Raw genomic sequence first — 20,699 nt, 5'->3', positions numbered from 1 at the left:
TACTCTGTGTAAAATTGAACTGGTATCCCATCAGGTCCAGAGGCCTTTCCTCTTTTGAGCGATTTTAATTGTTTCTCTATCCCTCTGTCGTCTATTTCGATATCTACCATTTTGTCATCTGTGCGACAACACTAATTCCTTCGTTCCCTGGACTCGGCCTTCATTAGTCCTTGTTGTCCACCTGACTAGCCCCTTCCTTATTCCCAATGAAGCCTTCTATCCACCAGTTCACCTACATAATCCTTTCTCCTTTTCTGCCCCCCCCCCCCCCCTCCTGCCCCCCAGCGCAAACTCGCAACAGTGCAAATAGCAGCTCACTATTCTACACCACCATGTCTTCACATGCTCCCACACTGGCAGCAGCACTAGCATCTTCCCCACCACTAGACACTACCCTGCTCTCTCTCGCCTCCCTGCCTCATGTCGCTTCTGTATCCTAACAACCAACCTCGCCAAAGATCGATGCTCATATCAGACCCAATTGCAATGGTTGTGTGTGTATGAGTTTGAAAAGTAAGAATGTGTGTGTCTTTTCTTTTCTTCTCTCTCTCTCTCTCTCTCTCTCTCTCTCTCTCTCTCTCTCTCTCACACACACACACACACCGCAAAATGACTGTGCCAGGAATGGCGGAGAAATGCAAACTCATACAGAGGCTTACCAATAATCATCCATTTGTGCATAATTTGCAAATGGAACATGAAAGTATGCAAATTATAGTGATACCAAAGTACTCTCCACCATAAATTGAGGTAAGACTGCTTGGGAACTGTAGAGGTATAATTGGGTCACTGAAAGAAAATCTGTGACAGCCAACGGCAATGTTGCCAATGCTACTATGCGGCTGTTTGTTGTTACACCATGTCAGTCGTCTGACTGAATATCACACCAGTTAATTATAGGTTTGTTTCAATACCATACCAGTGAAGTGTGAAAGAAAAAATGCTAATAACCTCAGAGGATCAAAACATACTCTCTTTGTAGTTATAAAGAGAAAGTTTGGAAATATATGCTGTGGAAAAGTAAAGATTACAATGTTTCAGTATTTGAATGCATATTTTAATGCATAGATTCATCTCTTACCTGCAGCTATGTAAAAGGGCACTCTCCACAGTCTTCAAAGAGTGTCATCATTATCCACATCTCCTATGTCATTGTCCTCATCTTCACTGCTGCTGCTATCATCCCCTAATCTTATTATAACCTCTTCCACTCTTTGTTACAGAGCACCTTCTTGTTGTCATGCCTCTTCCCAGATCTACCACGTATGTTAGACAGTATTGTTTCACTTTATGATCGTCATACTGCCCAATACTTCACACGCAGAAAATCCGACATCTTTTAATTTTAAGAGTTTTATTTCAGTCTGCAACATATGATTTCAACTGAGGTGACACGAGTTCTATTTGCATTGAAACGCCAGTACTAAGGTGGAAGTTGGAACATATGACCATCGTATTCAGTAATTTTGTCAATTTCATAAACGGTATTATGTGATTTATGCTCTTTCAAGAATGACAGCAGTTCTGACTTCTTCATTTCCCTATCAAATGAATCTTTGCAGTTCTTCCTAGCCCATCCATAATGTCACTCTTCCTGATGCTGCAGCATGTAGGGGCTCTACTTAACTGCACGAAGTGGTATGGTGCATTATATTACAGGGAGTTCTTATTTTTGGAAGAACCACTCTTTAAATTTTTTTACCGACATTTATATGCGATAGTCCCCCCGATTTCTTTAATGTAAACAACTGTGGAGGATAAAAAAAGCATTTGGAACAAACCCACCAATTGCTCCAGCATGTAAAAGATTGAGCTGACTGCCTTTTCCAACTGGAGCTTTCATCGTTCCTCATGTGATGTCATAATTCCACACAGTCAGTAGGGAACGACCAGCACTTACCAACATTTTGTCCAATCAAATGATTTTATAATGTCTGCACTAGGCTATTTCCCTCAAAAATGGCCTCTCCACACAATGATATCCTTCGGTTCATGCAGAACATGTTTCACGAAAAACTTAACTTTTTTAGTATCACTAAAAGGCTGCGTTTTTTCTCTGGAAAACAACTCAACTCTCTGCCTTGAAGTGAGAGAAGCAGCTTCTACTGGGTGGGATATTCTTTCTGCATGTAATAGTCTCACAGGTCCCTGAAGTGCACCCTCCTTAACATTATCCAGTTCTACTGTTTTAGCAGCATGCACTACCATGGAGTCAAAATAGCAGCAGTTGGTTCCTCCAGATCTCCAGTACTCTCTCCCTCATTTTTATCCTTACAGAGGTCGCTTCAGTTTTCAGAGCAGCTGCTACTCATTCTATGACTTCCGAAGACAGTGTAAGTGGTCCATCATTATCCCTTTCTTCCTCGAAATAGCATTGTACATTAATGAGATTGGCTCCTCATGGTAGATGAGAATGGATCTTTATGGCAGTGCCCTATGGCAATATTTACAAATTCCTAGACTCTGACTAGTGCTGAGTGTCCCCCGCCCCACACGATGCACTCCAAGTGTGGGTAGTGTCAAGGGACATTATTCCTATCACCTGACTATACACACAAGATGCAATCTAACTTAGTTCATAAATACAACTTAAAAGAAAGCAGTTCGTATAAACAAAGTGTTTTGAATTGAACATGGATACAACAAAAATACATTTGTTCAAAACATCAATTCTAAGTCTAAATAAAATAAAATTTAAATCAACCTTTATTGTTGAAAAGAAAGACAAAGTTAAATATTAATATGTCTAAACTTACTTTTGTATGGGAGTCCATGAACATTTTGGTAAAAATTTCAGTTACTCGTTGGAGTTCAACACGTCTCAGTCTGTTTTCATTTTGGAAATATGCTTGTAATGAGACCAGCCCATCCTTACGCTCATTCCAGTGTGTGCTGGCACAGTTGTTTATGATGTCCGATATGTTCTACAGGGAAAAGAAACAAAAAAGCATACCAACTGTAACATGTTAAAACACATTATAATATTTTGACTCAATGTCCCAGTGAGAAACACATTAAGTTCATGTTTATTTTGAGACAATTAATTACACAAGTATACTCAAATTGGTCTTTTTTATTATTTTTGTCAAATTTTAAAATTGTGCCACTTAAAGTTGTGGCATCATCAATGGATTTAAAAAAACTGTGTGCCAAGGAAGATGGTTCTACAGATATGTTCTCAGCATGTTACTTGTAAAACAATACATATGGTAATAATGTAAAAATATTAATGATGATGACAGTTAAGGGAGACAAATTCTTGGACACTATTTATTGAGCTGCATGAAAATGGACATGCAGGGTGAAATTCTCTACAGATACAAGTGAAATATGTGTATAAATACATTAAATATACATTAAACATATTTAATATGTGCATATGTGGGCAATGCTACAGGTAAAAGGCTCATCCTAAACCCCTGGAACAATTTCAACCAAATTTGGTACACACATTAATTACGATCTAGAAAGAGATACTGTGGGAGTAAAATCCACCAGCCTCCTATTGACAAGAGGGTGATACCATGGAGAGATATGAGGAGTGGAGGAGATGGACAGAGATAATGGAATGTAAAAAATGGAAGGCGAGGGGGGGGGGGGGGATGGACAGAGAAAGGAAAGACGAGGAGAGGGACAGAAACAGAGGGATGAAGATATAGGTATAGAGAGAGGGGGGAAGAAGAAATGAACAGAAAGATGGCAGACGAGGAGATGAACAGGGAAAGGAAAGCGGAGGTGGTGGACACATATTGAGTAGGAGATACGGGGGAGGGGAGGGGGGGACGCAGACAGACAAACACAGGGAGAAGAAGAAATGGAATGAAATGGGAGAGAAGCAGACAGGGGGGGGAGGAGCAGACCGACAGAGGGGGGGTGGGAGCAGACCGACAGGGGAGGAGGAGCACACAGATAGAGGGGGGGAGGAGCACACAGACAGAGGGGGGAGGAGAACACAGACAGAGGGGGGGAGGAGCACACAGACAGAGGGGGAGAGGAGCACACAGACAGAGGGGGGGAGGAGCACACAGACAGAGGGGGGGAGGAGCACACAGACAGAGGGGGGGAGGAGCACACAGACAGAGGGGGGGAAGAGCACACAGACAGAGGGGGGAGGAGCACACAGACAGAGGGGGGAGGAGCACACAGACAGAGGGGGGAGGAGACGGACAGAAGAGGGGGGAGGAGACGGACAGAAGAGGCGGGAGGAGACGGACAGAAGAGGGGGGAGGAGACGGACAGAAGAGGGGGGAGGAGACGGACAGAAGAGGGGGGAGGAGACGGACAGAAGAGGGGGGAGGAGACGGACAGAAGAGGGGGGAGGAGACAGACAGAAGAGGGGGGAGGAGACAGACAGAAGAGGGGGGAGGAGACGGACAGAAGAGGGGAGAGGAGACGGACAGAAGAGGGGGGGAGGAGACGGACAGAAGAGGGGGGAGGAGACAGACAGAAGAGGGGGGAGGAGACGGACAGAAGAGGGGGGGAGGAGACGGACAGAAGAGGGGGGAGGAGACGGACAGAAGAGGGGGGGAGGAGACGGACAGAAGAGGGGGGAGGAGACGGACAGAAGAGGGGGGAGGAGACGGACAGAAGAGGGGGGAGGAGACAGACAGAAGAGGGGGGAGGAGACGGACAGAAGAGGGGGGGAGGAGACAGACAGAAGAGGGGGGAGGAGACGGACAGAAGAGGGGGGAGGAGATGGATAGAGAGATGGGGTATGCAGGCAATGCCAAGTACTCAGATAGTTGAATTATAAAGACTGGTAAGGCAAGCATAGAAACATTAAAGGCAGAGGTGGCTAAGACATGAATTACTGATGAAATATAGGCAGTCATCAATGAAATAAGGAAATATATGGAATCAAAGGCTGTGATTGAGTACTAGATGCTTAATACGAAATCAAAATGAGAAATAAGCAAAATCAAAGTAAATGAGAAAGAACTTGTAGGGCAACAGAAAACACTTGTTCACAAGAAAAGAGTCACCATATATAAAAATTTCGAACATAATATTTGGGAAACCACTTACAAAGTACATTTGTGGGGACATGATTATGTGCAAAGAATGAGCAAATATATGGCAGGAGAATATAAAAAGTCTAATTACCTAGAAGAGCAGTTACACAGTGATAAGAGGAGGAGACTGATGTGGAAGAAGAGAGATTTTACAGGCATAAACACCCATCAAAGGGAATGTCAACTACTCACATGACAGCACATCAAATGTTTGGGACAACAGTTCCACAAGTACTATTCAAAAGTGTGATGATCAACAAATTTAAATTAATTCAATTGTGTTCAATGTTATAAATCTGATCATTACAAATACCTTCAAAACAGTAATGATTAATGGCAGTGACACTGCTGGTGGTGTAGTGGTAGTGTGTTATGATGAAAGATACAACCCTGTTAAGTGTCTCGTGACACTGAGAACCAAAAGGTGATACTATAAACAAAAAATAATAAAAAAAGGAGTGTGAAAATGATGATGAAACTACAATGTTAACAAACTGTTTATGGTGGTAAAAACTGGATCTACATCACACCTCGAAGCTCGCTTCAACCCAATTACTCCAAAAAGAAAATCAAATTAGATTTCTGTAGAGAGCACAATTAAACCCTACTGTCTACAGTTTTCTACTCATGTATATACCTTGTATCATAAAAAGAACAGAAAACAAGTTAAAAAATCAATCTAATTATTGTAACCCTTACTTGACACACTTTTATGGAGCAACATGCTTGGCACATTGGGGCATGGAGGTAGTGGGTGGGGGGATCGCACTCCAGTGACAAAAACTGTTGTAACAAATAATCTACTGAACAACTTCACTTGAAAATTCAAAAAACAAATAATTGAAAACATTAAAGGTTCTTTAAAAAAAAAATCATATAAATGGCCAAAAATTTAACTGAATTTCCTGAAGTTAGAGATATACAGGGTGGTCCATTGATCATGACCGAGGCCAAATATATCACGAAATAAGCGTCAAATGAAAAAAACTACAAAGAACAAAACTGAATGGGTAAACCAGATGGTTGGCCCGCTAGATGGCGCTGCCATAGGTCAAATGTATATCAAACTGCATTTTTTGAATAGGAAACCGCATTTTTATTACATATTTGTGTAGTACATTAGGAAATATGTATGTTTTAGTTGGACCACTTTTTTTGCTTTGTGATAGATGGTGCTGTAATACTCACAAACATATGGCTCACAATTTTAGACGAACAGTTGGTAACAGGTAGGTTTTTTAAATTAAAATACAGAACATAGGTACAATTGAACATTTTATTTCGGTTGTTCCAATGTGATACATGTACTTTTGTGAACTTATCATTTCTGAAAACGCACGCTGTTACAGCGTGATTACCTGTACATACCACATTAATGCAATAAATGCTCAAAATGATGTCAGTCACCCTCAATGCATTTGGCAATACGCCGTAAAGACATTCCTCTCAACAGCGAGTAGTACGCCTTCCGTAATGTTCACACATGCATTGACAATGCGCTGATGCACGTTGTCAGGCATTGTCGGTGGATCACGATAGCAAATATCCTTCAACTTTCCCCACAGAAAGAAATCTGGGGACATCAGATCTGGTGAACGTGCGGGCCATGGTATGGTGCTTCGACGACCAATCCACCTGTCATGAAATATGCTATTCAGTACCACTTCAACCGCACATGAGCTATGTGCTGGACATCCATCATGTTGGAAGTACATCGCCAATCTGTCATGCAGTGAAACATCTTGTAGAAACATCGGTAGAACATTACGTAGGAAATCAGCATACGTTGCACTATTTAGATTGCCATCGATAAAATGGGGGCCAATTATCCTTCCTCCAATAATGCCGCACCATACACAAACCCGCCAAGATCGCTGATGTTCCACTTGTCGTAGCCATCGAGGATTTTCCGTTGCTCAGTAGTGCATATTATGCCGGTTTACGTTACCGCTGTTGGTGAATGACGCTGCGTCGCTAAATAGAACGCGTGCAAAAAATCTGTCATCGTCCCGTAATTTCTCTTGTGGCCAGTGGAAGAACTGTACACGACGTTCAAAGTCATCGCCATGCAATTCCTGGTGTATATAAATATGGTATGGGTGCAATCAATGTTGATGTAGCATTCTCAACACCAATGTTTTTGAGATTCCCGATTCTCACACAATTTGTCTGCTACTGATGTATGGATTAGCCGTGACAGCAGCTAAAACACCAATTTGGGCATCATCATTTGTTGCAGGTCGTGGCTGATGTTTCACATGTGGCTAAACACTTCCTGTTTCCTTAAATAACGTAACTATCCAGCGAACGGTCAGGACACTTCGATGATGTCGTGCAGAATACCGAGCAGCATACATAGCACATGCCCGTTGGGCATTTTGATCACAATAACCATACATCAACACAATATCGACGTTTTCCACGATTGGTAAACAGTCCATTTTAACACGGGTAATGTATCATGAAGCAAATACCGTCCGCATTGGCTGAATGTTACGTGGTACCACATACTTTTACGTTTGTGACTATTACAGCGCCATCTATCACAAAGCGAAAAAAGTGGTAGAACTAAAACACTCATATTTCTTTACGTATTACACGAATATGTAATAAAAAATGGGGGCTCCTATTTAAAAAAACGCAGTTGATATCCGTTTTACCTATGGCAACACCATGTAGCAGGCCAACCATAGCGCCATCTGGTTCCCCCCTTCACGCTAGACGAGTTTCGTTCTTTGTAGTTTTTTTCGTTTGATGCTTATTTCATGAGATGTTTGGCCCAGTCACTATCAACTACCTAAAGAAGCATATCTATTCTGAAAAATGAAAGGTAGGCCTATAGTGAAAAAGTGAAAAATCTGTTACCATCAAAATAAGCAAAGTTTTTATTGTTTAAGAACAATATTCAAGTGATTTTGACTAGAAAATAGAAGAAACCTGTTCATTATAATGAAATGAAAGAATTTCAGTCAAATTTGCATAGCTTTAACATGCACACTCATCACAGATTAATGTAAGTCCCATAGTGCTTAGAGCCGTCACAGATTAATGATTTTTGTACACTTCAAGTAACTTATCACATATATGTAGAGTTTGCAAATTACACACCATTTCATTATTAGAACAGAACATCTATTGTAAAGAAAAAAAGGGGGGAAGACATGATAAAACAAAGTGTACATACTTGAAATAAAATGCATTTAAATTTCACAGACTCGATCTAACTTGACACCCTTGTGTGTAGGCAACCACAGTCAACTTAGGATGGTTGCCATAGACAAATGGCCACTTTCAGAGTGAAGCAACTGACTCTAGGGTAGTGGTACTATAAAAATGATAATAGACAGTGCTATAAGCCCAAGTTTCTACGTTTTACATAGTTAAAGTACAGTCTCCTGCAGATGGGTGGTATACTTGCTTCTGCAATTCCTTCTAATTGGTCCCCAGAACCATTAAATTTTCAGCAAACAATTTTGTTATTATTCTCTCTCCTATCCCTATTGTCACTTGTGACATTACATATATTATCCATCATCACAATGAAAAGCAATGGAGATACTCCACTTTCTAGCTTTAGATCATTTTTCTGTGTTAGTCATCCTGTTCTCCCTTTTCCCACTCTCACTTAACTCTCATACAATAATTAAGTACAGAATATTTTGAATATATTTTGTAAATACTGGTACTACTAAAAGGTTACTCCTAATAATTCTTTAAAGCTGACAATTGAAACAGACATTTTCCTTCAAATGCTACGAAAGACGAGCAGAAAAATATAAAACTTACATCACCAGACCTCCTGTAGCAATCAAGAGATCGCTCTGAACACACACTGGATGTCTCACTGTCATCTGAATGATCATCAAATGATCTATATGCCTTGCGGCTGAGTGGTACTCGGCTGCCAACTTCATTTCCATCAACTGAGTCGAATGTCTGTTTGGAAGTAAGAAAGTTGCTGATGTAAGAATAGCCGTATAAAGTATTTTAACACTTAAATGTACAACAATTAAAACAACAATTACAATGAATGTTCTGAGAAAGTAATGCAAATTACTGGTTCTCCAAAACCTTAACAGCAAACCATAAAGTCCTCTCCTTCACATATGTTTACTGGTCCTTACTGGTCCTCTCAAAATCACAATATACCTTCCTAAGATATTAACCTAGGCATTTTTATCCAAGCAAACACCATCACTTTTGAGAGGGTCAAAACCATGTCGGCTGAACATTTTGTTTACTTTTGTAAAGAGAAAGGAATCACACAAGACTAGACAAGGGCTGTAAGATGACAACAGCTCATTTTAGGAGTGTCACAAAATATTTAGGTTTGGTTGCCCTGATGACAGACACACACACTGTCTGACGTAGGTCTCTCTCTTTCCTCATTATGTGAATTCTTTCCAAAACCTCTTTAGGTTGTTGCAGTAAATAAATTTACAGTCACCACTTTACCTTCTTCAATATATTTAAACCCACTTCTAGTTTTTCTTTGTGATGAGATCACATGTGGCAGATAAGTTTGCTTCGAATATCAAGAGCCTAACATTTTATGTACAAACCGAACATGGTGTTAATGCCTTAACCACACTAACTATAACTGTTTATATCAGAATATGTAATTCATCAGTTGTAAACTACACTTTGAGCATTCTATAAACCTTGGTAGTAGCACCCTAACTTGAACAATCATAATTTCAGTTTACATCTATTTTAATTAAAGAACCTGTTTTGAGGAATTTTAGAAGTTTGAGTGAGGTGTACAACATATTTCATAGCATATCAATAGCTGCAAGCTACAGTTGTGCATTCTACAGATTTTATCGGAAGCATTTAGTTTCTTACTTGGAGTGTAGGTACTTACGTAATTTGAATATGTTTATACTTTTTTCTGCTACTATAAATATCAAATTGCATTCCATTCAGTTTTCCTCTCAATAACAGTACATACTGCCTGGAGCAGTCATAAAGGTCTGCTTTTTTCAAACCTTGTTATGTGGGTTGATTAGTGAGCATAATTTTGACAAAACAGAAGTTTGAGACAGAAAGTTCCAACAGCTTGAAAGAATCAGAAAATTTTATTGCAATTTCTTTATCATCATAAAACAAATCAAATACTGGCTGAAAACACTTCAGTTCTTGAACAGAACTTCTAATTTTTGAAGTGCAACAGATCCAAAAGTTAAAAGTGAAGCTGCATCCCTAATTTTAAGTAATTTATTTGCTAAACAGAAAAAAAATATTGCAAGAGAGACACTGCAGCCCCCTAGTATATGCTATTAACAGGCCCAGACTCAGCCAGTTAATATTTCTAAACATATGGAAATTGTTCTAACTGCTGTCAGTTGACTGGAAGCTGCTTTAAGGGGTTTTCTGGGTTGGCTTCTGACAGAGAGAGAGAGAAACATACAAGATTCACCAAAGTGCCTTATGCACTATCCTCTCCCAGGGATACTGTCTCCTTTCCAGGAAATACTGAATCTATCATTACTTGTCAATTCCAAGGTTGTACTTTGATCATTCTAGCAACCAGCAGATAGAAGTGAGAAGACACATCCTGTTCATGGAACTGCAATGACTTTCACAATATGCAGCGCTGCCCTCAGAACTGATTGCTGCCATCTGATTCTTAGCTGAGTGCTAGGTTTGAACCAGAGATTTCAATGGTTATGCAACAAGTTAGGCTGAGACTTCCAACACTTGGGCCAGCAGATTGAGAACTGTAGAGTTTTCCTAAATTGATAAGGGGTGTGCTACACATCAGAGGCTGCTACACAAGCTGCTGATTGGGTGCAGGGTGCACACAAGCTATTGTTTACTACTACTACAACTACTACTACTACTACTACTATTATTATTATTATTATTATTTCAATTTGATTACTGATCCAGTTTAAGATAATGATAGTTATAGGAGGCCTTGAAGTTTTAGTCTAAGATCTGAAGAAATGTCCCCCTCAGAAAAAGACAATTACAATCTTAGTGATCAGGTATTAATGCACAGCAGTACGAGTTCCAGGGTAAATCAAAGTGTATATCGAAAGGATAGGTTAGTGGTAAAATGAGGTGGTGTATTCATCACAGTAGACAAGAAATTTCTTCGAGTTAAAAACTGATGCTGCATTCAAGATGGTGTGGGCAAGAGTCAGATTCAAGGGTGAGTGTAAGCTTAGGAGTTGCTCTGTTGCCCATCAGAACCATCCCCTCACCTCTGTATTACATACATTTCCCAGTCATACAGTAATCATAGCAGGAGACTTTAATCATCCAGCAATCAGTTGGGAAAATTACAATTTTGTAAGGGGTTGACATGACAGAAAAACTTTGAAACAATACTAATTGCTTTCTCTGAAAATTATTTAGAACAAGTACTACAGAAGCCCGCTCAATGAGGGAAGTATATTACATCTCATGGCAACAAATAGTACAACAGCATGTGATGGAGGAGATCCTTCATGGTATACAATTTATGTAAACCTACAGAAACATATGCTACTTGGCACATAGAAAGTCGTTTTCCCCTCGCTCTATTTGCGAGTGGAATGGAAAGTACATTATACAGTATCATGCAGATTATGTTCGTAGATGTAGATCTATATTTGTTGAATAGCAGATGTAAAACAGAATGTTAGGCTACAGACAGACGGATGCCGAATAAAGCACATTTCCTTGTCAACGGGGCTATGAGGGAAAACTTCCATGACTATTGCTACAGAATCTTGAAAAATCCAATGCAATTCTGGTCACATGTAAAGGTTATAAGCAGCACCATAGTTAGTGTCCAGGAACTCATGGATGATACAGGAATTGAAATAGAGGGTAGTAAACCAAAAGCAGAATGTGGAACTCTTGTTTCCAAATGTTTCTTAACTATTGAATGAAGTTCCAGGACCCAATAGACTCCTTATAAAATTCTATGAAGAATTCTGTGGCTGAGTCAGTCCCTCTTTTAAGCATAATGTATCATGAATCTGCAGGAAGGGGGGGATGACGACTGTGCCCAGTGGCTGGAAGAAAACACACGTCGTGCACATCGACAAGATGAGCGGCAGAAGTGATGCACAAAACTACTGTTCAGTTTCATTGACACCCATCTGCTGTAGGACAGTCTGAGCTTAAACATAATGAGGTACTTCAAAGAGAATGACCTCGTCTGCCAACCAGCGTACATTCTGAAAACATTGGTCATGTAAAACTAACTAACATATTTTGCACATGACACACTGAAAGCGAAGGACCAAAGTAGTTTGGTACACACAGGATTTATTGACTTTGACTGTATTGAGAATTTCTTAGAATTATTGGTTAGGATGTCAATGAGGCAGTCTTTGTGTTCTTGCAGCAGGTCAGACGAGTACATCCTTCATTTATGAATTATTTTTATGAGCTTAAAACAGGAGTGATTTATTTTCAGTTATATGGGTGGTTACTAGATTAATTTTTAAATTTATTGCATATTTGAGTACTTACTAAACACAGTATAGCATTTTAATACCTGGGTAGTGTAGTGTGAATAGGGACTATGTAATGTAGTCCAGTATGGATACGAACTGGGACTGCTGTATTCGAATGCAAGTTGAATTGGTGAACCTTCACTCAAAGCTCAATGCGGTGCTGTCTTCAGTCACTCAGCTTGAGGCTGCTGCCGATGGTCGTCACTGCGGAGGGCTGAAAGTGGGGATCAATAGTATGTCCAGCACATTCCATGTGTCCCTCGACTGGTCCACTACTGTTGATGTCCCTGTTATTGCCCACACTGAGGTTGACGCCTCACCAGTGGCTGAATGGGAGGTCATCCCAAGGTGTGACAGGCAATGAAAGACTTTCTGAGATGGGAGGGGAGACTGATCAAAATACCTCTCTGCTTTGTCTGGCAAACAGGATCACGGCACTATCTACGGCTGACACACATCCTGAGCCACACGTAGTTGCTTCCCCTGTTCTAGAGGAAGCCTCTCAACCTGCAAGGTTGCAGAGGGTAGGATCAACAGGCATTGGAAGCTCTAATGTTAGGCATGTAGTGGCACCCATTAGGGACATGGCTACCAAGGATGGGAAGAAATCCAGTGTGTACTCTGCATACCTGGCGGAGTCACCCAAGAGGTGGCTCGGGTCCTTCTGAATGCCACAAAAAGAACAGGATGTAGGTGGTGGCTCATGTACATACCAACAATGTATGTTGCTTTGGATCAGAAGAGATTCTCTCTGGTTTCAGGTGGCTAGAAGAATTGGTACAGACTGCCGGTCTTGCTTGCAAGATGATGGCAGAGATCACCATTTGTAGCATCTACAGGGTTGACTGTGGACCTTCAATTATAGACCTTTGATACAGAGCTGAGTGAAGGGTCTGAATCAGAGGCTCCGACAGTTCTGTAACCGTGTAGACTGGAGGATCCTCGAGTTGCGCCACAGGGTGGTGGGCAGGTCAGAGGTCCACTGAACACAGAAAGTGTTGGGTGGGGAGGAGGGGGGGGGGGGGGGTGCACGCGTGTGGATTGGACTGGGTGATTTTTTAGGTTAGAGGGCCTCAGGGAAAGACAAAATAAGTTTCAATTTTGAAGAGTGACGGCCAGGCACAGAACAAGGGTTGACATAGGAACCGTAGGTATTATATTAGTAAATTGTTGTAGTTGTGTTGGGAAAGAACAAAAGAACCAGGGACTAGAAAGCACTGAAGCATAATTAGTTCTAGGTAAACAACAGAAAAATTCAGCCAAAATTATTACAAAGGACCTGACGTTGTTCAGAGAGGATATATTTAAATACAGTTGGTGGTGGCATGTCGTTACTGTTAGAAGTAGTCTAACAAAGTTTGGGCAAGATGAGAATAGAAGCTTTCGAAATGTGGTGCTACAGAAGAATGCTGAAGATTAGATGGTTAGATCACATAACTAATGAGGAGGTACTGAATAGAATTGGGGAGAAGAGGAGTTTGTGGCACAACTTGAACAGAAGAAGGGATCGGCTGGTAGGACATGTTCTGAGGCATCAAGGGATCACCAATTTAGTAATGGAGGGCAGCGTGGAGGGTAAAAATCGTAGAGGGAGACCAAGAGATGAATACACTAAGCAGATTCAGAAGGATGTAGGCTGCAGTAGGTACTGGGAGATGAAGAAGCTTGCACAGGATAAAGTAGCATGGAGAGCTGCATCAAAACAGGACTGAAGACCACAACACCAACAACAACGAAGTAGATAGTTCCTGTGAGTATATGTAGAGGTTACACTCAACAACTAGAATAAATTAATAATTGGTTCCTTTACTGACCTCCAAAGTCAGACGATACAGCTTCTGAACAGTTCAAAGCAGTCTTCTTTCGAACAGGTACCCCACTCATACAATTATACTTGTTGGTGACTTCTGTCTAGCCTCAATATGTTGGCAAAATAACATATTTGAAGTCAGTGGCAGATATAAAACATCGGCTGAAACTGTACTAAATTGTTTGTTCGAAAATTATTTTGAACAATTAGTTCAGGAGCCCACTAAAAGTGTGAATGGAGGTGAAAACACACTCGACATCTTAGCAACAAATAACCCTGATCAAATTGGGGGCATTGTGATGAATTCAGGGTACAGTGAATGCAAGGTCGTTGTAGCGAGACTGAATACCGCAACACCCAAACCTAACAAGAATAAACACAAAATATACCTATTTAAAAAGCAGATAAAATTTGCCCCGATGCTTTCCTAAGAGACAGCCTCCATTCCCGATGAACTAACTATGAAAGTGTAGACCACATGTAGCTTATATTCGAAGGAATAGTATCAAAGCAACAGAGAGATTTATACCAAACAAATTAATAGCAGATGGAAATAAACTCCAATAATACACAAAACAGGTCACAACACTGTTGCACAAGCAACAAAAAAGCATCCCAAATTTAAAAGAATGCAAAATCTCCAGGGTTGGTGATGTTTTACAGAAGCTTGGAATGTAGGGTGAGCTTCAATGCAAGGTGATTTTAATAGTTTTCACAACAAAACTCTGTTTTGACATGTGGTAGAAAATCCAGAGAGACTCTGGTCATACTGGAGGTACACCAGCGGCAAGACACTATCAACACCTTCAATGCATGATAGTGAAGGTCATGTTGTTAATGACAGTGCCAGTAAGATGGAGTTAAAATACAGTTTTCTGAAATTCCTTTACCAAAGAAGATAATATAAGTTTTCCAGAATTCGAATCAAGAGCTCCTGCCAACATGAATAACTTAGATGTCGATATCATCAGTGTAGCAAAAAAAGCTAAATCACTTAATAAAGTCCTCCAGTCCAGATTATATACCAATTAGAGTATGCTGATATAATAGCCCCATGCTTAACAATCATATACAACCACTCACTTGCCAAAATATCCTAACTACAGACCGGAAAGTTGCAAAGGTCACACCAATACTGGAGTAAGAGTATGAGTAATCCAGTGAATTACAGACCCATATCACTAATGTTGATTTGCAGTAGGATTTTGGAACACATACTACGTTTGAACCTTAAGATTCTTAAACCAAGTGTTAAGAATGATTAAATTATGCTCTGTCCAAAATTTTACCAGGTGCTTTACTCTTTCATTCCTTTTCCCAGTACATATTTATCTATTTTTGTTTTCCTTCTCTTCTCTTCACTACTGTCAAATTCCAGTCCCCCTTCTAAAGAAAGAGTTACATGTCTATGAACTACTGTCAGACTTAGCACATATATTTATGTTACACAGGTGTACACACAAAAAAAAGAAAAAAATAGTGACACAATACACTCAAAATAACAATGGGACACTTACCAAGGCATCAGCTAGTGCAGACTCAGCTTCCCGACTCTGTTGTAATATTTTTTGGGCCATCACTGGTCGGGACTGTCCTTGGCGATCGCTCACATTGCCAATATGTCCAGACCTCCCTCTGTAGAAAATATAAATTCCAAGTTCAGAACAAATTCCATTACGAGTATAGTTTAAATAAATACTGAAAAATGCAACATCACAGAGTGTTAAGTCACATTCGTATAAAATACTCTTAAAACACATCACATATTTCAAGAATATTACAGTTAAATTTGTTTTTCCCATTCAGTCATTCCCTTTTTTAAAGCTCTGTACTTCTTATTCCTGAAAACAATACTAAGTCTGGTTTGTTGTTACCAAAATTCAACTGTACTTTTCATATCACCAAGTACTGTCCATAGAAAATGTAATAGGGAGACAATCTCTAATGAATCATAATGGATAGCAAAGCGCTGTAATATTCATACCAACCTTCGGGTTACCATTAGTTTTACTTTCAAAAAAACAGAACGAGTTACGGTAGACACAGGATATATTACACAAATTAAATAATAATGTCTGTAATAAAGAAAGAAAATTAAACATACATTCACATGCTCAAATAATGTCTTAACTGGTACATCAATATGCTTTAACTATGGCCCTGAAAAATTCACATTTGTGATAAATGCTAATATCTGTGCAAATTCCAGCTCAAAATGCAAACTACCTAATAAATGCTACTTTGTAAAAAAATGTATCTAAGTGAACAGGATGGGAGTAACTGAAAACTGATAAAAATTGTAACATGTTGACCAGTATGGCCTATCAATTTGCAGTTGCTACTGTTCAGCCATAAGACAACACAATTAAACGTATCAAATACATCATCAAATAAGTTGATTTCAAACTCAATTACACTCAACATTTCAGCTATCATTAATTCACCCTTTCGCCTTTGGTTTTGTAGAGATAGTGGCCTTAAACATAATGTTACTGGCCTTAAACATAATGTTATTTTTAGCGAGGCCTTAAACATAATGTTATTGTTAGCGACTAGCAAGCGATCACTGCATGTCAACATCATTCGATTTCTATCGATTCACCTATTCCAGTCAGCTACCCAACCAGAAGTCTTCCTGGAATGCATGCATATAGTTCAGTTCTGCTTCTACTATCTTGTTGGTTCTATCTGCATTCTGTAGTGGTACCAAATATGCAAATATGGATGTACATCTACATACCTACTCCATATGGTGAGTAGCTACTGGTCATTTCCTTAGCTGTTCCACTATTAAATGTGATGAGGGAAAAACGACTATCTATAAGCTTCTGAACGAGCCCTAATTTCTCTTACCTGGTCTTTATGGTCCTTATACGAAATGCACGTCAGCGGCAGTAGAATCAATCTGCAGTCAGTTCCAAATGCTGATTCTCTACATTTTCTTGATAGTATTCTGTGAAAAGAACATAGTCTTCCCACCAGGGACTCTCTGTGATATTCACATGCTGATCGAACCTACCAGTAACAAATCTAGCATCCTGGTCTGAATTGCTTTGATGCCTTCCTTTAATCTGACCTACTGGGTATCCCAAAGATTCGAGTAGTACCCAAGTATGGGTCATACTTCTGTTCTATATGCAGTCTTCTTTACAGATGAACCACACTTTCCTAAAATTCTTCTAATAAATCATAATCGACCATTGCCTTTTACTGCAGTCCTTATGTCCGCATTCCATCTCATATCACTTTGCAACATTACAGATAAATATTTAATTGAAGTGACCACGTTAGCAGCACAGTGCTAATGCTGTATCTGAACAATACGGGAGTGTTTCTCTTACTCATCTACATTAACTTACATTTGGAACTAGCTGCCATTCATCACACCAACTATAAATTTTCTCAAAATCATCTTATATCCTCCTACAATTACTCAACAATGACATCTTCCCATACTCCACAGTGTCATCAGCAAACAGCAGACTGATGCTCACCTTGTCTGCCAAATCATTTATGCATATAGAAAATAAGAGCGGTCCTATCACACTTCCCTGTGGCACTACTGTCCCACGCCCAAACTAACCAACCAGTATGCCCAGCCTACGAAGTCTGACATCTGTAATGAAGGGTGTCCGCCAAACCCTATGACGCCTGGACGTGTTTTCACCTTGGTTTTGCCACGTGTTTAAGAAACTTACCACAGCAGTCCTCGAACATTCAACAAGTGGTGCAGTTTTCAAAATGCTTGTACCAAGCCTCCAGGCCATCACAATCTGCCCTGGATATAACTTGGATAGATCGCGTGCATTCCCATTCTACACATAGACAGTACGATCACTGACAATATTTGTACCGTGCAAGTGTCTGACTAGCAGTCATTCTGCGCCAGGTGATGCTGCTATCGCCTGGATGAGTTTATATCAACAGTAGGTCGGCGGTCATAATGTTCTGGCTGATCAGTGTACATAGGTAAGATGATGCATACTGCTGAACATGGTTGATGAGAACACTAATAGAACACCACATTGCAGCAGCATAACAAGTCAGCAGTTGCAGAACATTGCCTATCGGAATCGTATGGAATGTATTATGATCATCATACTACACAGACTTCTAACTTATGGAACTGTGTCATTAAAGGATTATTGAGATTGGGTATGGGAACTGCTGACCAGTCTTTAGTAAGAGCTGAGAACCCACTGATTAAGAAGACGAAGGAGATATCTCACAATGAACTGATTTTGGTGGAAAGTGGAGCAACAGCAGAGATTCCACCAGGATGCATCCTTGGTCACGAACTGTGGCTAGAGCAATGTGTCAACACGATGTGGAAGAGCACTGCACCAGTCCCTAAGCAGTCAGTTCACTATCAGCACACCCAACGATGGCAATTAGGCTGATTGTCAAAATACTGTGCCCATTGCACATTCACATCTGGCTGTTCACCGGTGAACTATTTCACCATGAATTATGCTTGAAGAATCAGTTACCCATTGTTGAAAGCTTACATTGTGCTTAATGACAGAAACAATACAAACACAGTTTCAGGAAAAGTAATGTTCAAGTTTTTGCAAAAGCCAATATTTCAATAGATATGCTGCAAAATCACGATATACCAATTCTCGAAAGAAGATGTACCATGCATGAGGACTTTATGTGAGAAATATTTACCAGGTAAGTTATTTATATTTCAGATTTGAGACTTTTGTCAATTTTGAAAATAAAAGGCAAAGCAGACCTCAGATTTAGTGCACTAATTTAGAGAATATGCGTTTTTTGTGCGCACACACAAAAGACTATGAGCTTATCTGCACTCATTTAGTGGTGAATAGAAGTGCTGTCTCAAGTCTGCTGTTCACTGTTGCACATTGGAATTACCAAAGTCACACATGGACACACAGAATATCCATATTTTGTTATAAGGGTACCATTTTTTTTTTTTTTTTTTTTTTTTTTTTTTTTTTTTTTTTTTTTTTTTTTTTTTTTGGTATTAAATAGCAGTAATTGATTTTCTGTGCATTGCCATGCCACATAATGAAATATTTAGAAACCAACTGCATACAATCATAGTATATTGCATAAACAGGTAGTGTTTTCTATGTTGCTTTTCATATTTTTTATCCAGTACTTGTCACACACTGCAGCGCTATTCACCAGATTTATTTCATTTGTCATATGCACAATGTGTTTTGGTAAACAAGTCCCATTGTAAAGTGGGTTATATTACATTTTAAGTGTGAAACTTGATGCATTGTATGTGAGTTGCTACGTTGCAGCGGTGACTTAACTGTAACATAAACACATTAAAACTGTTATGTATTTGTCTTTTATATGCTAGCAAACAGTAAAGTGATGCAGTTACAAAATTCCGAATGTTCTCTTATGAAGAAAATCATCTGCTACTCATCACTTACAAGTTCACTTCAAAGTTTCGTAAATATAATTACTTTCACACTTGGCACCAGGTAACATACAGGGTGTACATAAAGTCCGGGAACACTTTCAATTATTTACTGCATAAGAACCAAACATTGTACAGATGTCATACACGTCATTTTGAAGAGAAACTTTTATTTTTATTTTCCTTCACGTATACTGCCACAGTGTAGTTTGGTAATTTGCTGATAGTCAGTGCTAGTCGCAAACATGGTGAATTCAGGTGCAGAGCGAGCTTTCTGTGTACGCCTCCCCGATCACCAGATCTCACTTAGTGCGACTTTTTTTTTTTCTGTGGGGACACATTAAAGATCTGGTGTATGTACCGCTTCTACCACATGATGTAGCACAGCTTCGGGAGAGAATATGGGAAGCGACTGCCATAGTCGACAATGTCATGCTGAGATGGATATGGCAAGAATTCAATTACCAAATTGACGTCTGCCGGGTCACTCATGGTTCGCATATCGAATGTTTCTAAAAAAAACTTTCAGAGTTTCAGTTCAAAATGCAATATGTATGGCATCTGTACAATGTTTAGTACTTGTGCAATAAATAATTGAGTGTTCCCAGACTTTCTGGACACCCTGTACAATGGTAAAATGTGTGTCTGTCTGTCTGTGTGTGTGTGTGTGTGTGTGTGTGACCGGGGGGGGGGGGGGGGGGGGGGGCACCATCCTACTATGGCTAAGAGCAAAGTGGACAACCCAGTGGCATGACATGCAGCTGAACAAAACATGTTTGATTTCAATGGCTGCTTCAAAACCGGGACCAAGTAGATTGTCTCCTCCACCACAAGCTTTTCTATCCCTCCCCCTTCCCCGTCCTACTCCAAATTATTGCTTTCATTCACTGTGACACGTGCATTCTGTCTGCAGCAACTGGAGATAGAGGTTATGTGTGCATGAAGTGTGTCTGCTTTTTTGAAAGTGTGTGTGTTTATGTTTGCTTTTCTGAAGGAGGCTTTGAGCAGAAGCTGAATGTGTA

At 39.9% G+C, this 20,699-nt stretch overlaps 1 protein-coding gene across 19 annotated transcripts in view; it reads right to left on the bottom strand.

The window, feature by feature from the left end:
• Nucleotides 1–20,699, bottom strand: part of LOC126183635 (CLIP-associating protein 1-B-like) — a 764,859-nt gene that overhangs the window by 568,845 nt on the left and 175,315 nt on the right. For 7 of the 19 annotated variants that reach the window (XM_049925772.1, XM_049925761.1, XM_049925760.1 and 4 more), the window contains exons 20-22: nucleotides 15,794–15,911; nucleotides 8,799–8,948; nucleotides 2,757–2,924 (exon numbers count right to left, since the gene is read on the bottom strand). The exons of 11 other annotated variants lie outside the window; for them this stretch is intronic. In XM_049925772.1, coding sequence (XP_049781729.1) covers nucleotides 2,757–2,924; nucleotides 8,799–8,948; nucleotides 15,794–15,911 — 436 coding nt within the window. The remainder of the gene's footprint in view (nucleotides 1–2,756; nucleotides 2,925–8,798; nucleotides 8,949–15,793; nucleotides 15,912–20,699) is intronic. One more of the 19 variants, XM_049925766.1, reaches the window with a different exon arrangement.

Source organism: Schistocerca cancellata, chromosome 4 (assembly GCF_023864275.1).
Source record: "Schistocerca cancellata isolate TAMUIC-IGC-003103 chromosome 4, iqSchCanc2.1, whole genome shotgun sequence".
NCBI lineage: Eukaryota > Metazoa > Arthropoda > Insecta > Orthoptera > Acrididae > Schistocerca > Schistocerca cancellata.
Note: the sequence above shows the minus strand (reverse complement) of the source record. Positions and strands in the feature narration are given on the sequence as shown.